At 37.7% G+C, this 16,967-nt stretch overlaps 8 protein-coding genes across 10 annotated transcripts; 4 read left to right on the plus strand and 4 right to left on the minus strand.

The window, feature by feature from the left end:
• Positions 1-4,114: 4,114 nt before the first annotated feature.
• csul (protein arginine N-methyltransferase 5) lies at positions 4,115-6,440 on the plus strand. Of its 2 annotated transcripts, none has more exons than XM_088050929.1 (5): positions 4,115-4,215; positions 4,372-4,634; positions 4,682-5,303; positions 5,352-6,192; positions 6,240-6,440. In XM_088050929.1, exons 2-5 carry the CDS (start codon positions 4,379-4,381, stop codon positions 6,393-6,395), a joined length of 1,875 nt encoding a protein of 624 aa, XP_087907055.1. In that variant the 5' UTR covers positions 4,115-4,215; positions 4,372-4,378; the 3' UTR covers positions 6,396-6,440. The 2 variants fall into 2 exon arrangements, with proteins under 2 accessions (XP_087907055.1, XP_087907056.1); XM_088050930.1 differs by having other exon boundaries at positions 4,132-4,215; positions 4,325-4,634.
• LOC148178825 (U6 snRNA phosphodiesterase 1) lies at positions 6,396-7,457 on the minus strand. Its single transcript, XM_088050934.1, has 4 exons — positions 7,234-7,457; positions 7,056-7,183; positions 6,826-7,009; positions 6,396-6,777 (listed from the first exon to the last, which is right to left on the minus strand). The coding sequence occupies exons 1-4, from the start codon at positions 7,455-7,457 to the stop codon at positions 6,426-6,428; spliced, it is 888 nt and encodes a 295-aa protein (XP_087907060.1). The 3' UTR covers positions 6,396-6,425.
• A 120-nt stretch (positions 7,458-7,577) lies between these two features.
• LOC148178826 (GEL complex subunit OPTI) lies at positions 7,578-8,478 on the minus strand. The gene is made up of 4 exons (XM_088050935.1): positions 8,252-8,478; positions 8,096-8,199; positions 7,916-8,045; positions 7,578-7,866 (listed from the first exon to the last, which is right to left on the minus strand). The coding sequence occupies exons 1-4, from the start codon at positions 8,357-8,359 to the stop codon at positions 7,813-7,815; spliced, it is 396 nt and encodes a 131-aa protein (XP_087907061.1). The 5' UTR covers positions 8,360-8,478; the 3' UTR covers positions 7,578-7,812.
• A 6-nt stretch (positions 8,479-8,484) lies between these two features.
• On the plus strand, positions 8,485-10,275 carry CSN1b (COP9 signalosome subunit 1b). Of its 2 annotated transcripts, none has more exons than XM_088050932.1 (3): positions 8,485-8,657; positions 8,712-10,058; positions 10,107-10,275. In XM_088050932.1, the coding sequence occupies exons 1-3, from the start codon at positions 8,625-8,627 to the stop codon at positions 10,188-10,190; spliced, it is 1,464 nt and encodes a 487-aa protein (XP_087907058.1). In that variant the 5' UTR covers positions 8,485-8,624; the 3' UTR covers positions 10,191-10,275. The 2 variants fall into 2 exon arrangements, with proteins under 2 accessions (XP_087907058.1, XP_087907059.1); XM_088050933.1 differs by having other exon boundaries at positions 10,116-10,275.
• A 232-nt stretch (positions 10,276-10,507) lies between these two features.
• LOC148178828 (cytochrome b-c1 complex subunit 2, mitochondrial-like) lies at positions 10,508-12,861 on the plus strand. The gene is made up of 5 exons (XM_088050921.1): positions 10,508-10,683; positions 11,107-11,249; positions 11,298-11,604; positions 11,801-12,556; positions 12,608-12,861. The coding sequence occupies exons 1-5, from the start codon at positions 10,639-10,641 to the stop codon at positions 12,692-12,694; spliced, it is 1,338 nt and encodes a 445-aa protein (XP_087907047.1). The 5' UTR covers positions 10,508-10,638; the 3' UTR covers positions 12,695-12,861.
• On the minus strand, positions 12,698-13,794 carry Syx8 (syntaxin 8). Its single transcript, XM_088050922.1, has 5 exons — positions 13,689-13,794; positions 13,447-13,641; positions 13,166-13,395; positions 13,026-13,118; positions 12,698-12,967 (listed from the first exon to the last, which is right to left on the minus strand). Exons 1-5 carry the CDS (start codon positions 13,718-13,720, stop codon positions 12,807-12,809), a joined length of 711 nt encoding a protein of 236 aa, XP_087907048.1. The 5' UTR covers positions 13,721-13,794; the 3' UTR covers positions 12,698-12,806.
• A 313-nt stretch (positions 13,795-14,107) lies between these two features.
• LOC148178830 (transmembrane protein 145) lies at positions 14,108-16,386 on the plus strand. Its single transcript, XM_088050920.1, has 5 exons — positions 14,108-14,586; positions 14,637-15,042; positions 15,090-15,227; positions 15,278-15,533; positions 15,615-16,386. Exons 1-5 carry the CDS (start codon positions 14,108-14,110, stop codon positions 15,851-15,853), a joined length of 1,518 nt encoding a protein of 505 aa, XP_087907046.1. The 3' UTR covers positions 15,854-16,386.
• On the minus strand, positions 16,328-16,893 carry LOC148178831 (uncharacterized). The gene is made up of 2 exons (XM_088050923.1): positions 16,549-16,893; positions 16,328-16,503 (listed from the first exon to the last, which is right to left on the minus strand). Exons 1-2 carry the CDS (start codon positions 16,639-16,641, stop codon positions 16,396-16,398), a joined length of 201 nt encoding a protein of 66 aa, XP_087907049.1. The 5' UTR covers positions 16,642-16,893; the 3' UTR covers positions 16,328-16,395.
• Between the last annotated feature and the right edge of the window lie 74 nt (positions 16,894-16,967).

The following is a 16,967-nucleotide window of genomic DNA, read 5'->3' on the forward strand; positions in this document are numbered from 1 at the left end:
GTTTTTAATGAATGCAACGCAATAAATAAATTTCTCGTCGAGACGTTTCCACGTCGCCTGAGATCATAAATATAAGCTCCTTAGATGTTGTTTTAATATAATAAAATTATTAAATTCGTGGAAACTTTTCAAAGACGTTCGCCAAAAGCACTCCGGAATAATTTCTTCCTCTCTTTAATGTTTAGAATTTCAGAGATAAAATATCTACCCGCGCTCCTTCTTTTCAACTCTTTCGACCCCTCTTCGCACACCCTCCGTGATCAATAAACGAAAGAAAACCCCTCCGCGATATTTTCGCGTTTCAATGGAAATTTCGCTGTAAAAAACGAAACGAACAAAGCTGCACCCTAGGCGAACACAATATTAGATTTCAGCAATGGAACGGACGTTTCTGGATGTTTTTTATAACTATTGTTTCAATGCATGAAGCACCCTTCAGGGATATAATTCAATGCGCCGTCACTGTTACAATCCGAAACAATTGTCACTCGGGTTGGACGAAGAAAAAAAACTAAAATCAGTTATGGCTTAAAAAAACTTTGTTTCATTATGGCACTCATTTGCATAACATGCATAGCGAATCAGATGGGGATTGAAAAAGGGTTGGGATAAGAAGTGTGTCCGGTGAGGACTTTCAGAGGACCAGAAAGGGCCAGGTGATGCAGGGAGATAACGACAAAAAATTGAGATGATAAAGATAAAGATCCAAGCTTGCAAAGAGCTTTCTCAGAATCTACATAAACCTGGTTTTGGTTCTCTCAAAATTCCGCTTTCTCTACCCCTTTTTCGAAATTCTCCCATATCCTTCCACATCCCCTTCAATGCAACTTTCTAATTACAACCAGTACCAAACTTAAAAATAATTGATGACCCAAAAAAAGCAAACGGTAAATACACACACGCTGGACATCTGGTCCCTACATCTGCATATGGGATCATAAATCCATAACCGTAACCCTCGCGAGCCCATCATGAACGGATGCTGCCCTAGGACCGTTGGGTTACTTTTTTTCAAAGGGTGCTTTGTTGTCGATAGACCGGTGGCCGGCTGGGTCATGGTCAAAGTTCGAACATTACCAGCACCTGGATTTATTACCCAAGCAGCGGCGGAGGCAGAAATCTCACCAATAATCTCATCAAAATCAACAATATTATTTTTTGGGAATACCACAAACGAAACAGTACACAGTCAAATACAGTTTAATAGTCATACAAAGTAGCAAAATGGAGTTTTGCAGATTTTTGTAAGATGTGTGCTCCGCCTCTGGCTCTCAATAACCCGTTATAGCCCTCAGAGGTGGTTCCCAGAGGCCCCGTTATATTTGTTGTTCTTCGAACGGGTGTGAGTATATCGAAGATCGATTGAAGCAGTTGAAAAAAGTAAACTCGAAATTAAATATACCAGCCTGGTTGCAAATGAGCTTGTCATACTCTTTGACAAGAGGTTTGCTACTATAATAAATTGAGATCTCTACGAGATTACGACGACTGTTTACAGTATCTCATTTGAATTATAAAAAGGTGGTTATAAATAAATACGGCACTGTCATCTGTCATTGTCCTGAAGAGAAAAAAGTGGAGCAGTTCAAGATGAGAAATGGAAGATTCTGTTTAAAGAGCCCGAAAATACACAGGCAAAAAATTAAAATCTTATTTTATCGCTTAAAGAATCGGATAAACTGCTAATTTTTTTATTTTGTTTCTGCCACTTCCATTTAGTAAAGTTCCTAATGTAGCAAACATTCTTTATCTGACTGATGACGTTTAAGCACCTACTAAGTTAAAACAAAACTAAAAACTACGAAATGCAAAACTAGTTTTTTCCTATAGGTACATACAACAGTTAATTTAGGTTGCAAATGTCCACTCAAGACCACAAATTTTTAAATTTTCATCTTGTAATTCGTTCCTGTTGCAAATGATGTAATAACGGTGTTATGTGAATTAGGTTTTGCGGTACAAAAGACTATCGTAAAAGGTCTATTAATGTTAATGTGTTGGAATTAATACCTAAAATACCTATCTTCATTTGTAATATAATCAAAATAGTGTTTAGATGTGTGTCTTATAACGTTTTATCTACGATTTCGATTGCGCTCATTTCTAATTTATAAAAAAAATAGTTAAAAATCATGTGTCATAAAACATCAAAATAAATCAAATCTAACAGATGATGCTTAAAGAAACAGTTCACTAAACGGCTACTTTTTGAACCAAAATCTGTTCAAAAACACCTAATTTTTGTATAATCGTCCATAAAAAAATAAATTTTATAATCATCAAGGTATTTAAACTAAAGCTTATTCAAAACAATTGTGATTTGTTGATTTGTAGACATAAGCTAGTCGTGGACCAAACTGTATAATAAGAATAACTCTCAACTACAGGTCAAAAATGAGGAAATGGGATAAAAATTATAATTTCATTTTTGTAAAATAAATTTCAATCTGTCAATCTAAAATTTGGAACCTAAAATTCTAAACTTTTTATTAACAGATTATGTAATATAAAAACAACATAATAATTTTATAATGTTTCAGCTTTAATTAGAATTAGATGTTTGCCCATGGACTTGAGATTTTATGAGCCTGACAAACTGATTTTCCAAATAGTTTTCCAGATGAGTTTCCGGTCTTCAAATTCAGTAACTTTGTCTACAAACCTGAGAAGTCGCTTAGTCATTTGCTTCTGATGTGTTTATCTTCTTGAGATACAACTCGGAAAATATCTACAAGAATGCTCATAAAAACCGCGAGAAGCGACATTAATGAGTATAAAAATTAATGAAGCCATTATTCTCTTAATAAAATGAAAAGTTAGCTATCAGATCCACCAAAGTTAACATCTTCTCATTCTCCATATTCAACCACTCCCCCTTCTGTTGATAATAATACAGGAATATTATTAAGAATTTCAATCTGGAATGGCGAAATTTGATTTGCGGCCATAATTACCGGAAATGCGAACATCACCTTCTTGAGTGGGCCGGTACTACTGCAATTTGGGAGGAGCTCACGGCCGTACCGGAAGTAATTTTTCGTCTTGCGTGCAATGTAATCATATGAAAATTTACGAGCGTAAACGTCATAAAAATGAATAGTTTGTTTGTATGTAAATAATTTGGCCTCGTTGTTTCACTATCAATTATTCATAGAGAGTAAACCTACGTAATTAAATCCAACCAAAAACGATAAACAAATCCGCACCCAACGAAAAAAACCCACCCTCCTTTTATTTACACGAAATCGATAAAATACATATTTCGACTTCATGGCATTTTTCGCACTCATTATAAATCCACCAATAAAAACTGAGTATTCCTATCAATATGGCGATCGAACACTTCAGAACATAACAAGTTGGGGTGACGCTGCAATACACCCTGTTTCCACCCTCGCTCACCCTAGCAATGATGGCCGGTAGAGTACCCAAGGGTGCCAGCAGAGGGCGGGAACACACTTCCATCCCTCCCATCGTAAGGGCGGAGTCCGATGGTAAAATGACTCCGACTCTACAGACGAAAAGTGGATGCAATTTTATGTATACCTTCGATGTACGGTTGGCAACACTTATCTGATGCCGTGTTGCATGAATACGTACAAATGATGGTTTAATGGAAAGCGGACGCTTATCTTTAAATGAACTAGTCAAGCAGAGGCTTTTTTGGCGGGTTTCATTTCACTTGGGTGTTTTGAGATCACGTGGCGAACCACGAGGGATCGCACGTGACTAAAGAGAGGAATTGATTGGCTATCGATGGATTAGGGGAAGTTTGACACAGACCAGCCAACACAAATATTTTCGAAGATAATTTTGAGACATTGATAAAAGAACCAATGTACCAAACGCAACTAATACACCGACGAACAAAAAACAATACATTTCAAATTTTTGTTAAAAAAAAAACAAAAATCTACAGTCAATCAGTGTTGTTTTTATCCATTTTTTATCTGGTTAACTATTTTTACACTTTTTTATTCTTTGAAATCATTACTTAAATTAGTTTTTCTTTTAATTAAAAAACTCTACCTACATTTAGATACAGTTACTTGACTCTCGTAAAAAAATGTTTAAAAAAAATATAAACCTAGACTTTAACGCGCCAATTTTTTAAATTACTACTTTTAATTCCCACCAATAGGATACAAGCAGTTCACATCCGCAGTGGAATCTCAAACGTCACATTGACAGATACACATTTCAAATTTGTGCCTGGTAAGCCGTTTTCTCCGACAAAATCATTATTAGGAGCCCCCAAAATTGTCACACCTCTATTTTACACACGTCTAATTCCCCTGCTTAACTGATACCGGATTATTTTTAGCCCCCACCTGTCAAGCTAACATAACCTCAATCCACAACATGTTACAGACCCACAATGAGCGTCGAAACCCAGTATTATCCCGACGGGGACAATGAGAAGCGCAAACGCATGTCTACCGGAATCCAGATAAACTGTCCCCACAGCCTCCGGCTCGCTATTCAGTCAGCATATGAGTTTGGTTACCATTTCATAGTCACTCAAATAACGCATCCAAACTATGCTAGAGAACTGCTGAAATCAAAGCCTCCTCCGGCAATAGGAAGGACCGACCGTATTCTACAGAGTGTCGAATGGGGGCGCTATGTAGTTGGTATGTAATTTTGGCACCTCAAATGTTAACTAAAAGTGTTTTTATAGCTGAGCTCACACCAACTATGAATGTGGACAGTGAAATTGATCATGTCCAGCGTAAAAGCAAAGCACTGTTGTTGCAAGAATTGGGTTTCGCTTCTCATTTAGGTGTCCCAGTAATCAAATTTTCTCTAACTAAAAGATGCAATGCGCAATTGGGGCGCATCATCAACGAGAAACTCGTCAATGGGTTTACGTCCACGTTTTGGGTTACTCTTCCGATGATTCATCCGTCACAATATAGCCCCATTTGCGAGGAAGATGAAAAAGAAGACTCCTGGAGATGGTGGGACGAATTTCGGACTTATTGTAATTATAACAAGCATGTGGGAGTTGTATTGGAGTTACCAGATGTTAATTACATTCCTTCTAAAAGTGAGATCGATCGTTGGATTGGGGAACCGGTCAAAGCACTCATTATTCCGACTTCCTATTTTATTTTAAATAATCATGGAAAACCGGTGCTACCACGCCTCCACCAGGAACTCATCCAGAGATTTTTAACCATCGATGTTCAGTACATAATTAAGACAAACAACGAGGGGGACCTGTCGTTGTACGCAAAATACTTACACTTTTTGGGAAAAAAATTGTATGTTTCTGATCCAAACATGGAATTCGTTCAAGGGTAGGTTTCATTTCGTTTGATAAATCAGGATTAATACACTTTATCTAGCTGTGAAGACTTTCTCCAGAACCCGCTACAGCCCCTCACGGAACACCTAGAAACCAACATCTACGAGGTTTTTGAAAAAGACCAAATCAAGTACACTACATATCAAAACGCGATCCAGAAGGCGTTAGAAGACGTCCCCCCCGAAGTCACCACCCCCATCATCATGGTGGTGGGTGCCGGCCGTGGCCCACTCGTCCAAGCTGCTCTCAATGTCTCCTACATACTTCACCGCAAAGTTAAAGTTTACGCTGTTGAAAAGAACCCGTTCGCCATTAACACCCTCATTGATCGTGTGAAACATGAATGGCACGACCAAGTCACCCTCATCAACGAAGACATGCGTGTCTATGAACCACCAGAAAAAGCCGACATTTTAGTTTCAGAATTGTTGGGGTCATTTGGCGATAACGAACTGTCGCCAGAGTGTCTTGATGGAGCGCAAAGATTTCTCAAACGTACCGGGGTCTCGATTCCATGCTCCTATACGTCGTATTTGGCCCCGCTTCAGAGCATAAAGATTTTTAATGAAATTAGGAATAATCGGCCAGCGGATAAGACGCTACGGACGTGTTACGAGACACCTTATGTTATCCATTTGGTTAATTATTATCAAATTGCGCCCCCTCAAGCTCTCTTCAAATTCGAGCATCCAAATTGGAACAGTTCTATTTGCAACGAGCGGTACAAAAAGTTGAGGTTTCATTGCACGCAAGCGTGTGTCCTCACAGGTTTCGTGGGATTTTTCGATACTGTCTTATACAAAGACGTGATGTTGAGTATCCACCCAGACACCCACACCCATGAGATGGTCAGTTGGTTCCCAATTGTGTTCCCGTTAATGGTAAGAACCCACAAAGTACATATTTTTAATTAACGCATATTTAATAGGAGCCCCTGAAAGTTGAAGGCGGAAACGTCATCGAAATTTCGTTCTGGAGGGTAGAGAATCAAGATAAAGTTTGGTATGAATGGTCTCTGGAAGCCCCCACAAAAGGCACGATTATGAACCCAGCTGGACGCTCTTACTTTATAAAAAAGCATTGATCTCTCTTTACTTTTATACAAAAATAAATCCTATTTGAGCTGAAACTGGAAAACTTTGTTTCCTGTCTTACACAAAAGCCTCTCAACATAAATATACCAATTATCTTGGGGGTATTCCCTCATTAAATCATCCAAGTCTTGATTTAACTGAGGAAGAATTGCTTTGATTTTTTCTGTTAAGTCTCCAAGGCCCCACGCAATGCTGATGTGAAATGATGGATCCTTGTAGAACTCTGGTAGCTTGAATTCTGCAAGACAGTTGTCCAAGCAGTGCACCGTTTTCAGAAGGGAATCATAACCAGTCTTAATTTGTAATCCAATAAAAGAGCGAGTTTTTTCTTCATTACAATAAACTTCCAAACTATTGAACATGATAATAAATCTAAAAAAACTCATTAAGTTGATAATACCACTTTTCTACATAACATACTTATTAAATTGAACTAAATTTTCTCTTAAACTGGCAATAAAAGGCTCAATCCAGTGATGCCTCAAAATCACAGTTCTTGTGAGACTTAAATGTAAATCATTGAAACATTTCAGATCAAGGTGGTGCTCTGCCCCTACTCTTGCAACAGAGTCTAGTAACCTTTGCAAGCCTTCACTCGTTTCACCTGAAATTCTTCAATTACTTGAGAAATTTCTAAAGGGGTGGATTACAAGGGATGTACACGTAAGTGGCCCAGTTGCCCCTTTCATGCTGGAAACTTCTGACTCGACCATCGTGCAACGACGGGTCATCTGTGACTTCTTCAAGTCTTTGAATGGTAAAGTTTGGCGGCGGTAATCTTAAAAATTAATACGAAAATACAGATAAATAGACTTGTATGATCCTAACCTCTCTAAACGTTTGGTTTGAGGTTCAACTTCGTCGTCATCTTTGTGCACTCTTTTGGTAGAGACGCGACTACCAGGGACTTCTTCATCAGAACTGTCGCCCCCATAGTCGGCTAATAATGCTAAGGCCCCTTTATTGGACATTTCGAATTTCATCCCATTTCTAATTCCACTGGGTTTGTGAAGGTGAAAAAAATCGTTTACTGGCTGTCCAATGGCGATCATCGCTTAAGAATGACGTGTTAGCGGGAAATTCAAAATAATGATATAATAAAATGCATTCATCGCCATCGGTTCAAAATTATTTATTGTTAGTTTCAAGTGATTTTAAAACAAAAGATCATATGTGTTTTTGTACTTTATTTTTAAGAATGCCTGATAACCAGTGTTATAATTTCACAAACAACCAAAATCAAACAAAACCTATTTTTTTACAATGGGCTTAGTAAAATACATCAAATTTCCAATAATTAAAACGGGATTGCTTGGCCCACACTAGAAGACATTTTAGTCACAAACATGATCAATACTTTATATAAATTTATATAAAATGGAAATCTTGTAAAAATGGGTTGTTCTATCATAACTGTCCTGAATCTTGATATAATCCTGAGTATATAATAATCCAAGTAACCTAAAAATAAATCGTAATAAATGGTAAAAACATGGAATAAATGAAATACCAGAAAGCCTGCAAATGAAGTCATAAATCCTTCTTTAGTTAACTCCCAAGCACCACCATATTCCTCTTCATCTACACATTGAAAACTACTGAAGTATAAATAGATAACAGCTGCATTGACTATAACAAACCTAAATTGAAAGGTAATCACGTGTTGGCCAGACTAAAACTCAAAACTTACAATAATAAACCTAAGAACCCTTTTAGAGGTATTAAGCCCCAGAATATACCCAAAATTAGACCAATGGCCTGCCTCGCCCAATAAATAACATCCAGAAACTCATCCTGCAATATATGAATAGTTTTAATTGAATAATTTCCGATTTCTAAAACTAACCTTATCAGGCCACTCTGAATTTGCTGTTATTGCCCTATTAAAGACAGATTTTAATTCAGACGATTTCACTGTGCCATTTTTCTCCACGGTTTTGGTCTTTGTCGACATTTTACACGTTTTATTAGACTGTCCTTATTTTCATTCCAATTTTTTATTCCGAATTAAAAAAAAATAGACCTGTCACTGGACACAACTGTCGAATCTGCAATACCAACCTTTCAAATTCACTAGATTTGGGAACTTTTGTTTTGCGCGGATCTCTTTTTGACATTTGACATAACTAAAAAACCGAAATAAAATTAGTGAAAAAACGGAACCAAATCAAACGAAAATAGGGGATTCTTCGACTCTAAACGTTAATAACAAGTCCCAAATGCCCCTGCAAATGCAGACAATAGTTGCATTGGTAAGAAAGCCTCGTTTTTTCTTAGAACCACAGCCATGAAATATTTTCTTTTAGAACGCAGTGGAGCCCATGCAAGTGGATGCTCCTCCGGAAGACAACGACAACAATGAAGAAGAGAGTTATGTAGTCGAGAATCCGTCGTTAGACCTAGAAGTCTACGCTAATAGTTACTCTGGTTTGGCTAAACTATACAGACTCATATTCATCATAGATCACTGTCCCTCCCTGCGCTTAGAAGCCCTCAAAATGGCAATTTCATACGTGATGACAACGTACAACGTGAATTTGTACCAAGTTCTGCACCAGAAACTCGCGGAAGTCACTACTGCACTCAGTGTCCCAGACGTGGCAGCCCCCTCGACTTCTCAAGATATTCCAGTCATCGACAATCTCTGGACCGAAACTCGCTCGAAGAAAGCTGCTCTTAAGTTAGAAAAACTTGATAATGATCTCAAGAATTACAAATCTAATTCAATCAAAGAAAGTATCAGAAGGGGCCATGATGATTTGGGCGACCATTATTTAGACTGTGGGGACTTATCCAATGCTCTCAAGTGTTACTCACGCGCTAGGGACTACTGCACTAGCGGTAAACACGTAGTCAATATGTGTCTAAATGTTATCAAAGTATCAGTTTATTTACAAAATTGGTCACATGTTTTGAGTTATGTCTCTAAAGCTGAGAGTACTCCTGATTTTACAGAAGCTCAAGCTAAAGATTCTAATCAAGTTATTGTTACAAAACTCAAATGTGCTGCCGGGTTGGCAGAACTAGCCACAAAAAAGTACAAGTCAGCAGCTAAACATTTTCTTCAAGCTAATTTGGATCACTGTGATTTCCCTGAGTTACTCTCGGCAAATAATGTTGCGATGTACGGCGGACTATGCGCTCTAGCTACTTTTGACAGACATGAACTACAGAAAAACGTAATTTTCAGTAGCTCTTTTAAATTGTTTCTGGAGCTAGAGCCGCAACTACGCGACATCATTTTTAAGTTCTATGAATCAAAATACGCGTCTTGCTTAAAGTTGTTGGATGAAATCAAAGATAATTTGTTATTAGACATGTACATAGCTCCACATATTAACACTCTATACACTCAGATACGTAACCGAGCACTTATTCAATACTTCAGCCCGTACTTGTCCGCTGACATGCATAAAATGGCTGTGGCGTTCAATAGAACAGTCCCAGCGTTAGAAGATGAGCTTATGCAGTTGATTTTGGATGGGCAAATCCAAGCGAGGATTGACTCCCATAATAAAATTCTGTTTGCTAAAGACGTTGACCAAAGAAGTACGACTTTTGAAAGGAGTTTGTTGATGGGCAAAGAGTATCAGAGAAGAACGAGGATGCTTATATTGAGAGCTGCGGTTTTGAAGAGCAAAATTCATGTTAAGGTAATTTAAGTTGTCTTAGGGATTTTTTAGGGAATTAATGACTTTCAGAGTCCACAGAGAGACACGTCAGGACAGGCGGGCGAAGTCACGGTGGCCCCAGGAACTAGCAGCGTATTGACTGCCAGAAATTAAATTAATTAAGGCTTTTCTTCTATATTATCAGATTGTGTTAATTTTAAAAAGAAATAAAACGTAAATAACTAACAATTTATTAAAAGATGTGTTCTTTCTAATTAATAGTACGAATTTTTTTATTTCCCGCTCGTGTGAGTAATCTCAATAAGCTCATGTAACTTGAAAGTCCCTAGGTTTGGTAACTAGAAATTAAAGAAAAAAGCTACAAATTTTTCATTAAAATCGATTTCAGTTAATAAACTAATGTGTCATGTTTCTAATTTTTTAAATCGATTACATGTGTTTTTAGTATTTTTTTTCTTGCAAAAATATCTAGGGAATTTTGATTTTACTTACGTAATACGACAATCCCAGCATATGACAGTTGGGGCAGCGAAGGGTTGATTTTACAAGGGCTGAGTTTTAGCCACTATTTTGTGATCAATTTGGGTGTAAAAAAGAAATAATGGCCACCAATATAACCAAAGTTCCATTACTGCGTACGGTAGCGGTAAGTAAAGACAAGAGTCGACCTGTTATGTAAATACTTCATGCTGAATTTAACCTTTACTTTTTAAAAAGTAATCTCTTTTCATGATAAAATTGTTATTCATGTCGCAAAATACACCCAATCAAGTTCCTGAGACCTAAAATTATTAATTTTTAGACGATTGTTCTTAAATTTAAATTAGGGAAGGCCATGGAACAAGATGTCAAATTGGCAAAAAATTGACCGGTGCTAATATACAGGGTGATTCACGGATTTTGGCTTATTTAACTTATTCAACCATTTTCGTTTGGTCACTGAAACCAATTCCATCAATTACTTTCTTTTTTTTGTATCAACATTTAATTTTCACTTCACACAATTTATTAGCCATTTCAACTGTTGTACTTTGCCAAACTTTACTAACTTTAGTTTGTTCGCTCTTAGACCAGGGGCTTTGCCTCCACCGCTCCCACACCCATCGGTGGCGTCACCAATTATGAACTCAAAAGCACAACTCTCCCCAACAACTTGGTAGTTACCACTGGCGAAAATGATGCCCCCATCTCTCGTGTTTCCATCGTTTTCAGGTTTTAAACTCCACACGTCCGCTTTAATATCTAAAAAAATAATTTCAGAGCTGGTTCTCGCAACGAAGTGACCGAAAATGCTGGTGTAACTCACACTCTCCGTATCTGTGCAGGATTATCCACAAAAAATGTGTCCCAGTTTGCCATTACTCGTAACATCCAACAAGTTGGGGCTAACTTGTCATGCACTTCTGACAGGGAAATTGTCGCTTATACTCTTGAGGGCACAAGACAAGCGGTTCAGAAATCTTTGCCTTATCTTACTGAAGTTACGACAAAGCAGGTTTTCCTACCATGGGAGGTTTCCGACACTGTGCCAAGACAGAGGTTGGAATTGGCACTTCGCCCTCCACAGGTTTGTATTATAACCATTAAAACATCAAATATGAACTCAAAATCTCTTGTGAAGGCCAAACTTTGAAGTTTCTAACTCAACGGCACCAACTTTTTAATAAACTAATAAAAAAACTGAGTTTTCGATTTCAAATGGATGTCACTGTGCGGTCACTTGATTATTCTGATTCCAATTGCATTCATTCTTCCCATTCCAGTTGCGTGCCGTCGACCTTCTTCACAAAGCCGCCTTTCGCAGAGGCTTAGGAAACTCGCTTTACAGCGCCAAATACCACCTCGGCAACATCTCTGCTGAAACCCTCCAACATTACGTCACCTCCAATTTCACCTCTGGTCGTGCTGCCGTCGTTGGTCTCGGTGTTGAACACTCCCAACTTGTTCAATATGCCCAAAGCTTGTCTTTACCAACCGGTGAAGGCTCGTCTACTCCATCTCCTTACCACGGCGGCGAACTCCGCTCTGATAAAGCTGGTCAATTTGCTTTTATCGCAATCGGAGGTCCAGGTGCCGCCTTAAAAGATACCAAACAAGCTCTAACTTACGCCGTTTTGGAAAGAGCTTTAGGGGTAGGGCCTCAACTGAAGTGGGGAACTTTGGACAATGGAGCTTTAAGTCGAGCCATCGGTGCTGGAGCTGGTGAAGGAATTGCAGTTAGTGCCCTGAATGCAACATACAGCGACGCTGGTCTTTTTGGTGCTTTGGTTGTGGCACCCGCCGCCACCGCAGGAAAGTCAGCCGAAGCGGCGGTGAAGCTACTTAAAAGTGGTAACTTGTCAGATGCTGATGTTAATAGAGGTAAAAACCAATTGAGGGCTGCTATGCTTTTGGATAATGAAAGCGGAAGCAACGCTATCGCAAGCATTGGAATTCAGTCTGCGTTGTTGAGAGGAGCGAGGACTCCAAGCCAAGTTGCTGCAGAAATCGACTCTATTACCACGTCAGATGTTAATTCGGTAAGTTGAAAAAAAGAATTATCGTTGGTTGTGAACAAAGTTTTTTCTCAGGCGCTCAAGAGAGTAGCTTCTGGTAAGTTATCCATGGCATCGTATGGGGACCTGCGCAGCGTTCCTTATTTAGATGAATTGAAATAGAAATATTGTTAAATATATTTATTTGTTTTATACAATATAAAAAACATTTATGTTGTTTACAATTTTTGGCAATCTTCATTTCAATCACAATGTAAATTATTTTTTCCAAGCGTTAGATTGCAGCCACGATAATTATACTTACAAGTAATAAAATTATTATCACCCAATATACGCAAGTTTTGTCTTTTGCGTCCACTACAGATATATGTTGGGTCTCGGTTCTGACTCTTGCATCGGTTCTATCGACATTAGTGCCCAAATCGTCCAAGATTTCTGTTAAAAAAAAATTGTTTCTTAGGGTAATGATTTTTTTAAATAAAACCGATTTTACCATTATGAAGATCCACTTCATCAGAGATGGTATGAGCAATATTTTTCTGCCGCGCAATTATCTGCGATAAGTTATCAAGACCCTCGTTTTGCTCTACAAACAATACATTAAACTCAATCTCTCCAAACAACAAAAACAACCCCCAATCATCCGTTTCTGGTCAGTTTTCAACTGATCAACGGAGTATCCAGAAGCTTCCCCACTGCCGTCTGAATTGGGGCCCCAACTAGACCCACTATCTCCAATCAGCATCTTTCTATCTTCTTGAACCTTACTTGTAACTTGCTCATCAAACATTTTCTGCATTTGAATTGATTTGGAATGCAAGATTTCCACTTGTCTTGTCCTTCTTTCAGACTCAGCTGCAGTTCTAAAAAGTGATAATAAAAAAAATGACAGTGCATGCTATGGAGATGCCTACATAGAATCACTTCTGGCTGCTATATCTAACTTTTGCTTCAATTGTCCCACCTCATTATTGTATTGTTTGAGCCGCAAACGAATCGTCGCCGATAAATGAGCATACTTATCGGTGGTTCGCGGGAGCCTCTGTCTTTGCATGAGCTGTTCCATTATATCTCTGTGAAGTTTTTCGCAAGATTCATGTTCCAGCAGCCTAAAAAGGAGTTTATAAAAGAGAAATTATCATTAAGCGATGATTACCAGGGGTCCTCTCCTAGATTCAATAGCGCCATTATTGAAAATTTAGGAAGTTTTACACTGGTTCATCAGTAGAACATAACCTGGTGTTGAGTGACTAAAATCACACGAAGTATAATAAGACAACCAAGAAGTGCCAAGAAGTGTCCCAAAAATTTGACAACCCGTGGTAACCTCAAAATTCTTGACTGTCACTTCAATCAGGAGTGAAACAACGGCTCAGTTAACACAATTCATCAACACCGATGTAAATGAAAAACTATGCTGGACGGTACTTAATGAAGGTTATTTTAATTATTTCCCTGTTTTTTGAGTTTTGTTATTGACAAGTATCTGGGGATTTTATTTAAAAAACACTAGTGTCAAGAGTTGTCAAATGAGTGACACCACTCTAACCTGTCGTTGCCATATTTTCAAACAAAATGCGGAACAAAAATGTGTTGTTTCCGATCCTCCTAGTGGTTCTCTTGTGTTTTGAAATGCAACAGTGCACACATTTAAAAGGGACGTTTAAAAGCAACGAGTTCTTCAAATTTCTAGTCAAGTTCGGGTTCCAAAAAACTGACCGACATCAAGCAGATGTGACACACGGTTACATTTTCGGGAATATCACATCTCACGACGATATTCCAGCAAAAGTGACATTTTCAGTATTGGAAAGGTCCTATTTTTTAGAGTATTACCAAAACAGAGTGTTGTATAACAAAGAGGCAGCTTGTAAGAGGATGTTCAGTAAGATTAGTACACATGCATATGAACACAAGTGCAATCCCAAAGGACAGGATTATTTGCGTAGAATTCCTTGTCCAAAAGGAAAACTATGCATTGATGAAGATAAAGAGTGGAATGTTGTGAAAGGAAATCAATTTACTTATGTTATACAGGATTTCAAGCAGCCTTCGTAATTTGGTTGTGGTTTGAGAATTGAATGAATTAATGTCTTTGTTGTAGTTTTTGGTACGTGTCCATGGTGGCGTGTTATCTAAATATGACGACTTGTGAATGGCACCATTATCAGCCATCCCATACATATACAATAGAATATGATTTATGGTTGGTGAATGGAAATCCTAACGCCTCTTCATATAGTACGCTGACGTACCAATTTTCTTTTGACCGCCAAAATACCTTAGAACTTTATCTCTTGTTCTGGTTGTGTTACATGGTGTTGGTGCCTTTACAGTGCCATGCAGTAAAAACCCAAAAACACCCCGTCACAAAACTTTTTACAGCTAGTTTATTCTTGGATTTTTTGGCGCTCTGTTTAATATTAATTCACACCTTGAAGTTCGCCCTAGATGGACAAGGGTACCCAAAATTGGCAATGTCTGGCGATATTTTTGATATTCTTTCAAGGGTACTGTTCTCAAAAATACTCAAAATTATCTAATTTGTGTATTTTAGACATCTTTTATGCTCTTGCTCTTATTGCTGGCTAAAGGTTGGGCTGTCACTCGTTTAGAACTTTCATGGAAGCCTCTGGTGTTTGCGATTTGGTTGTGCTATGGTATCGTCCATATTCTTCTTTATGTATGGAATTTGGTAAGATTTTAGGGGTGTCTTTTATTGGTTTATTATTTTGGCAATTTCAGACTGAAGTGGATATTATTGAAGACATTGATGAGTACCAAACGTGGCCAGGATGGCTCATTATTGTCTTCAGATCGCTCATTATGGTCTGGTTTTTGTACGAATTGCGCACAACCATGTTGTACGAGCATAACACCCAGAAATTGAACTTTTTGTTGCACTTTGGAGCTTCAAGTTTGGTCTGGTTTATCTATTTGCCAATTTTAGCTTTAATAGCGCTCCACGTCTCGGCATTGTGGAGATTTAAGCTACTTTTAGGTGAGAAAAATATGTGTTATGTAACCCGGCGCATCCACCATTTTGCTTCTCTTCACTTTCCCAACAACTCATTACTTTCAGGTATAACTTATTCCGCTGACTGTTTTGCCTATTGTGTAATGGCCCACCTATTATGGCCTACCCGTTCCGAGCAATACTTCTTGCTGAAGGGTCCTTCCTCAGCTGATATCGAGGAACTAGACGAATTCAACGAAGCTCCTCACATAGTAAATAATTCGTACACGTCCTTAAGCACAATGAGTTCTCTAGAGATCTGTCGATATGAAGATGCACCTAAAAATAAATCTGTGACTGCGTAATGTGATGTAAGTGCGACGATTACAGTCCAATTGTCAATTTATTGTAAATAACTTGTTAAAATTTTGGCATCAAGTTTACAGCGTTGTTTTTAAATGTCCGATTGAAATGAGATGTTGCCAAAGACTCACGAAACTGTGTTGATTTTTACTAGATGTGTACATAACGTTCACTTTTTTATTATTTATGTATGTAGTGGTATTGCTCAATCATTTTATTTATGTGATAGGAATATGAGTTTTTTTTTTAAGAAAGACTTTATACGTATTATTTATGTGTCTAATGTTTTTGTTACCAGTTCCTCACTATAGTGGTATTACTTCGTGCCAACTGTCTCCCATTCACATTTCCACTGTGTGTCTTTAACTCGTAATGTTATTGTAATGCGGAAAAAAAAAACTGTTTGGATGTGACTATTGTGATTCGTTGCTGTTTTCTAAATGTGTATTTGAATGGTCAATTTAACACACATCGAGAAATTTTGAGAATTTAATGTAAGATATTCTTATAACACAAATAAATTATTACAACAGTTTCTATGAGTTCATACTAATCCCTGCTTTTTTCTTTCTTCATACTCTGACATACACTTTTTAAAATTGGTTACCTCCTGCTTACATTTTCTCCAGTCCTGAGTCCCTGCGATGCATTCCTGAGAAAAAATTACAAAAAATAAACGTGCTGTAACCTCACTTACTTGGACTTTATAATGATGGTTGATGCAACCAGTTCTTTTTAACATTTCTTCGACGGGATCAGTGATTTCCTGCTTACCGTGATTGAGACTCATTTTTATAATTAATAACGTTTCCAGCAATTTGAAAAAAAGGTGAAAGTTTTGAGGTTATTATGACATTTGAGAATGATTAAAGATTAAATATTGAGGAAGGGACACGTACTAGTAAAATTCTACAAATAGCTTTATTTGTAATAATACTTTTTTAAGCTTTGTGGTTAGAATTTGGCCACATTTTAAACAAAAATAACCCAACCCCAAAGTCAAAATTGTCAAAAGTTTGACGTGTGTACCCGCGCAAATTTGATCATTAAAAAAAGTGTCATTTTACGGACTTATTTAAGTCCATAAGTCTTTTTCGGACTCAATTCAAAAAAAAA

This window comes from Gnatocerus cornutus, chromosome 2, assembly GCF_029298725.1.
Source record: "Gnatocerus cornutus isolate USDA-ARS CGAHR chromosome 2, icGnaCorn1.1, whole genome shotgun sequence".
NCBI classification, from domain to species: domain Eukaryota; kingdom Metazoa; phylum Arthropoda; class Insecta; order Coleoptera; family Tenebrionidae; genus Gnatocerus; species Gnatocerus cornutus.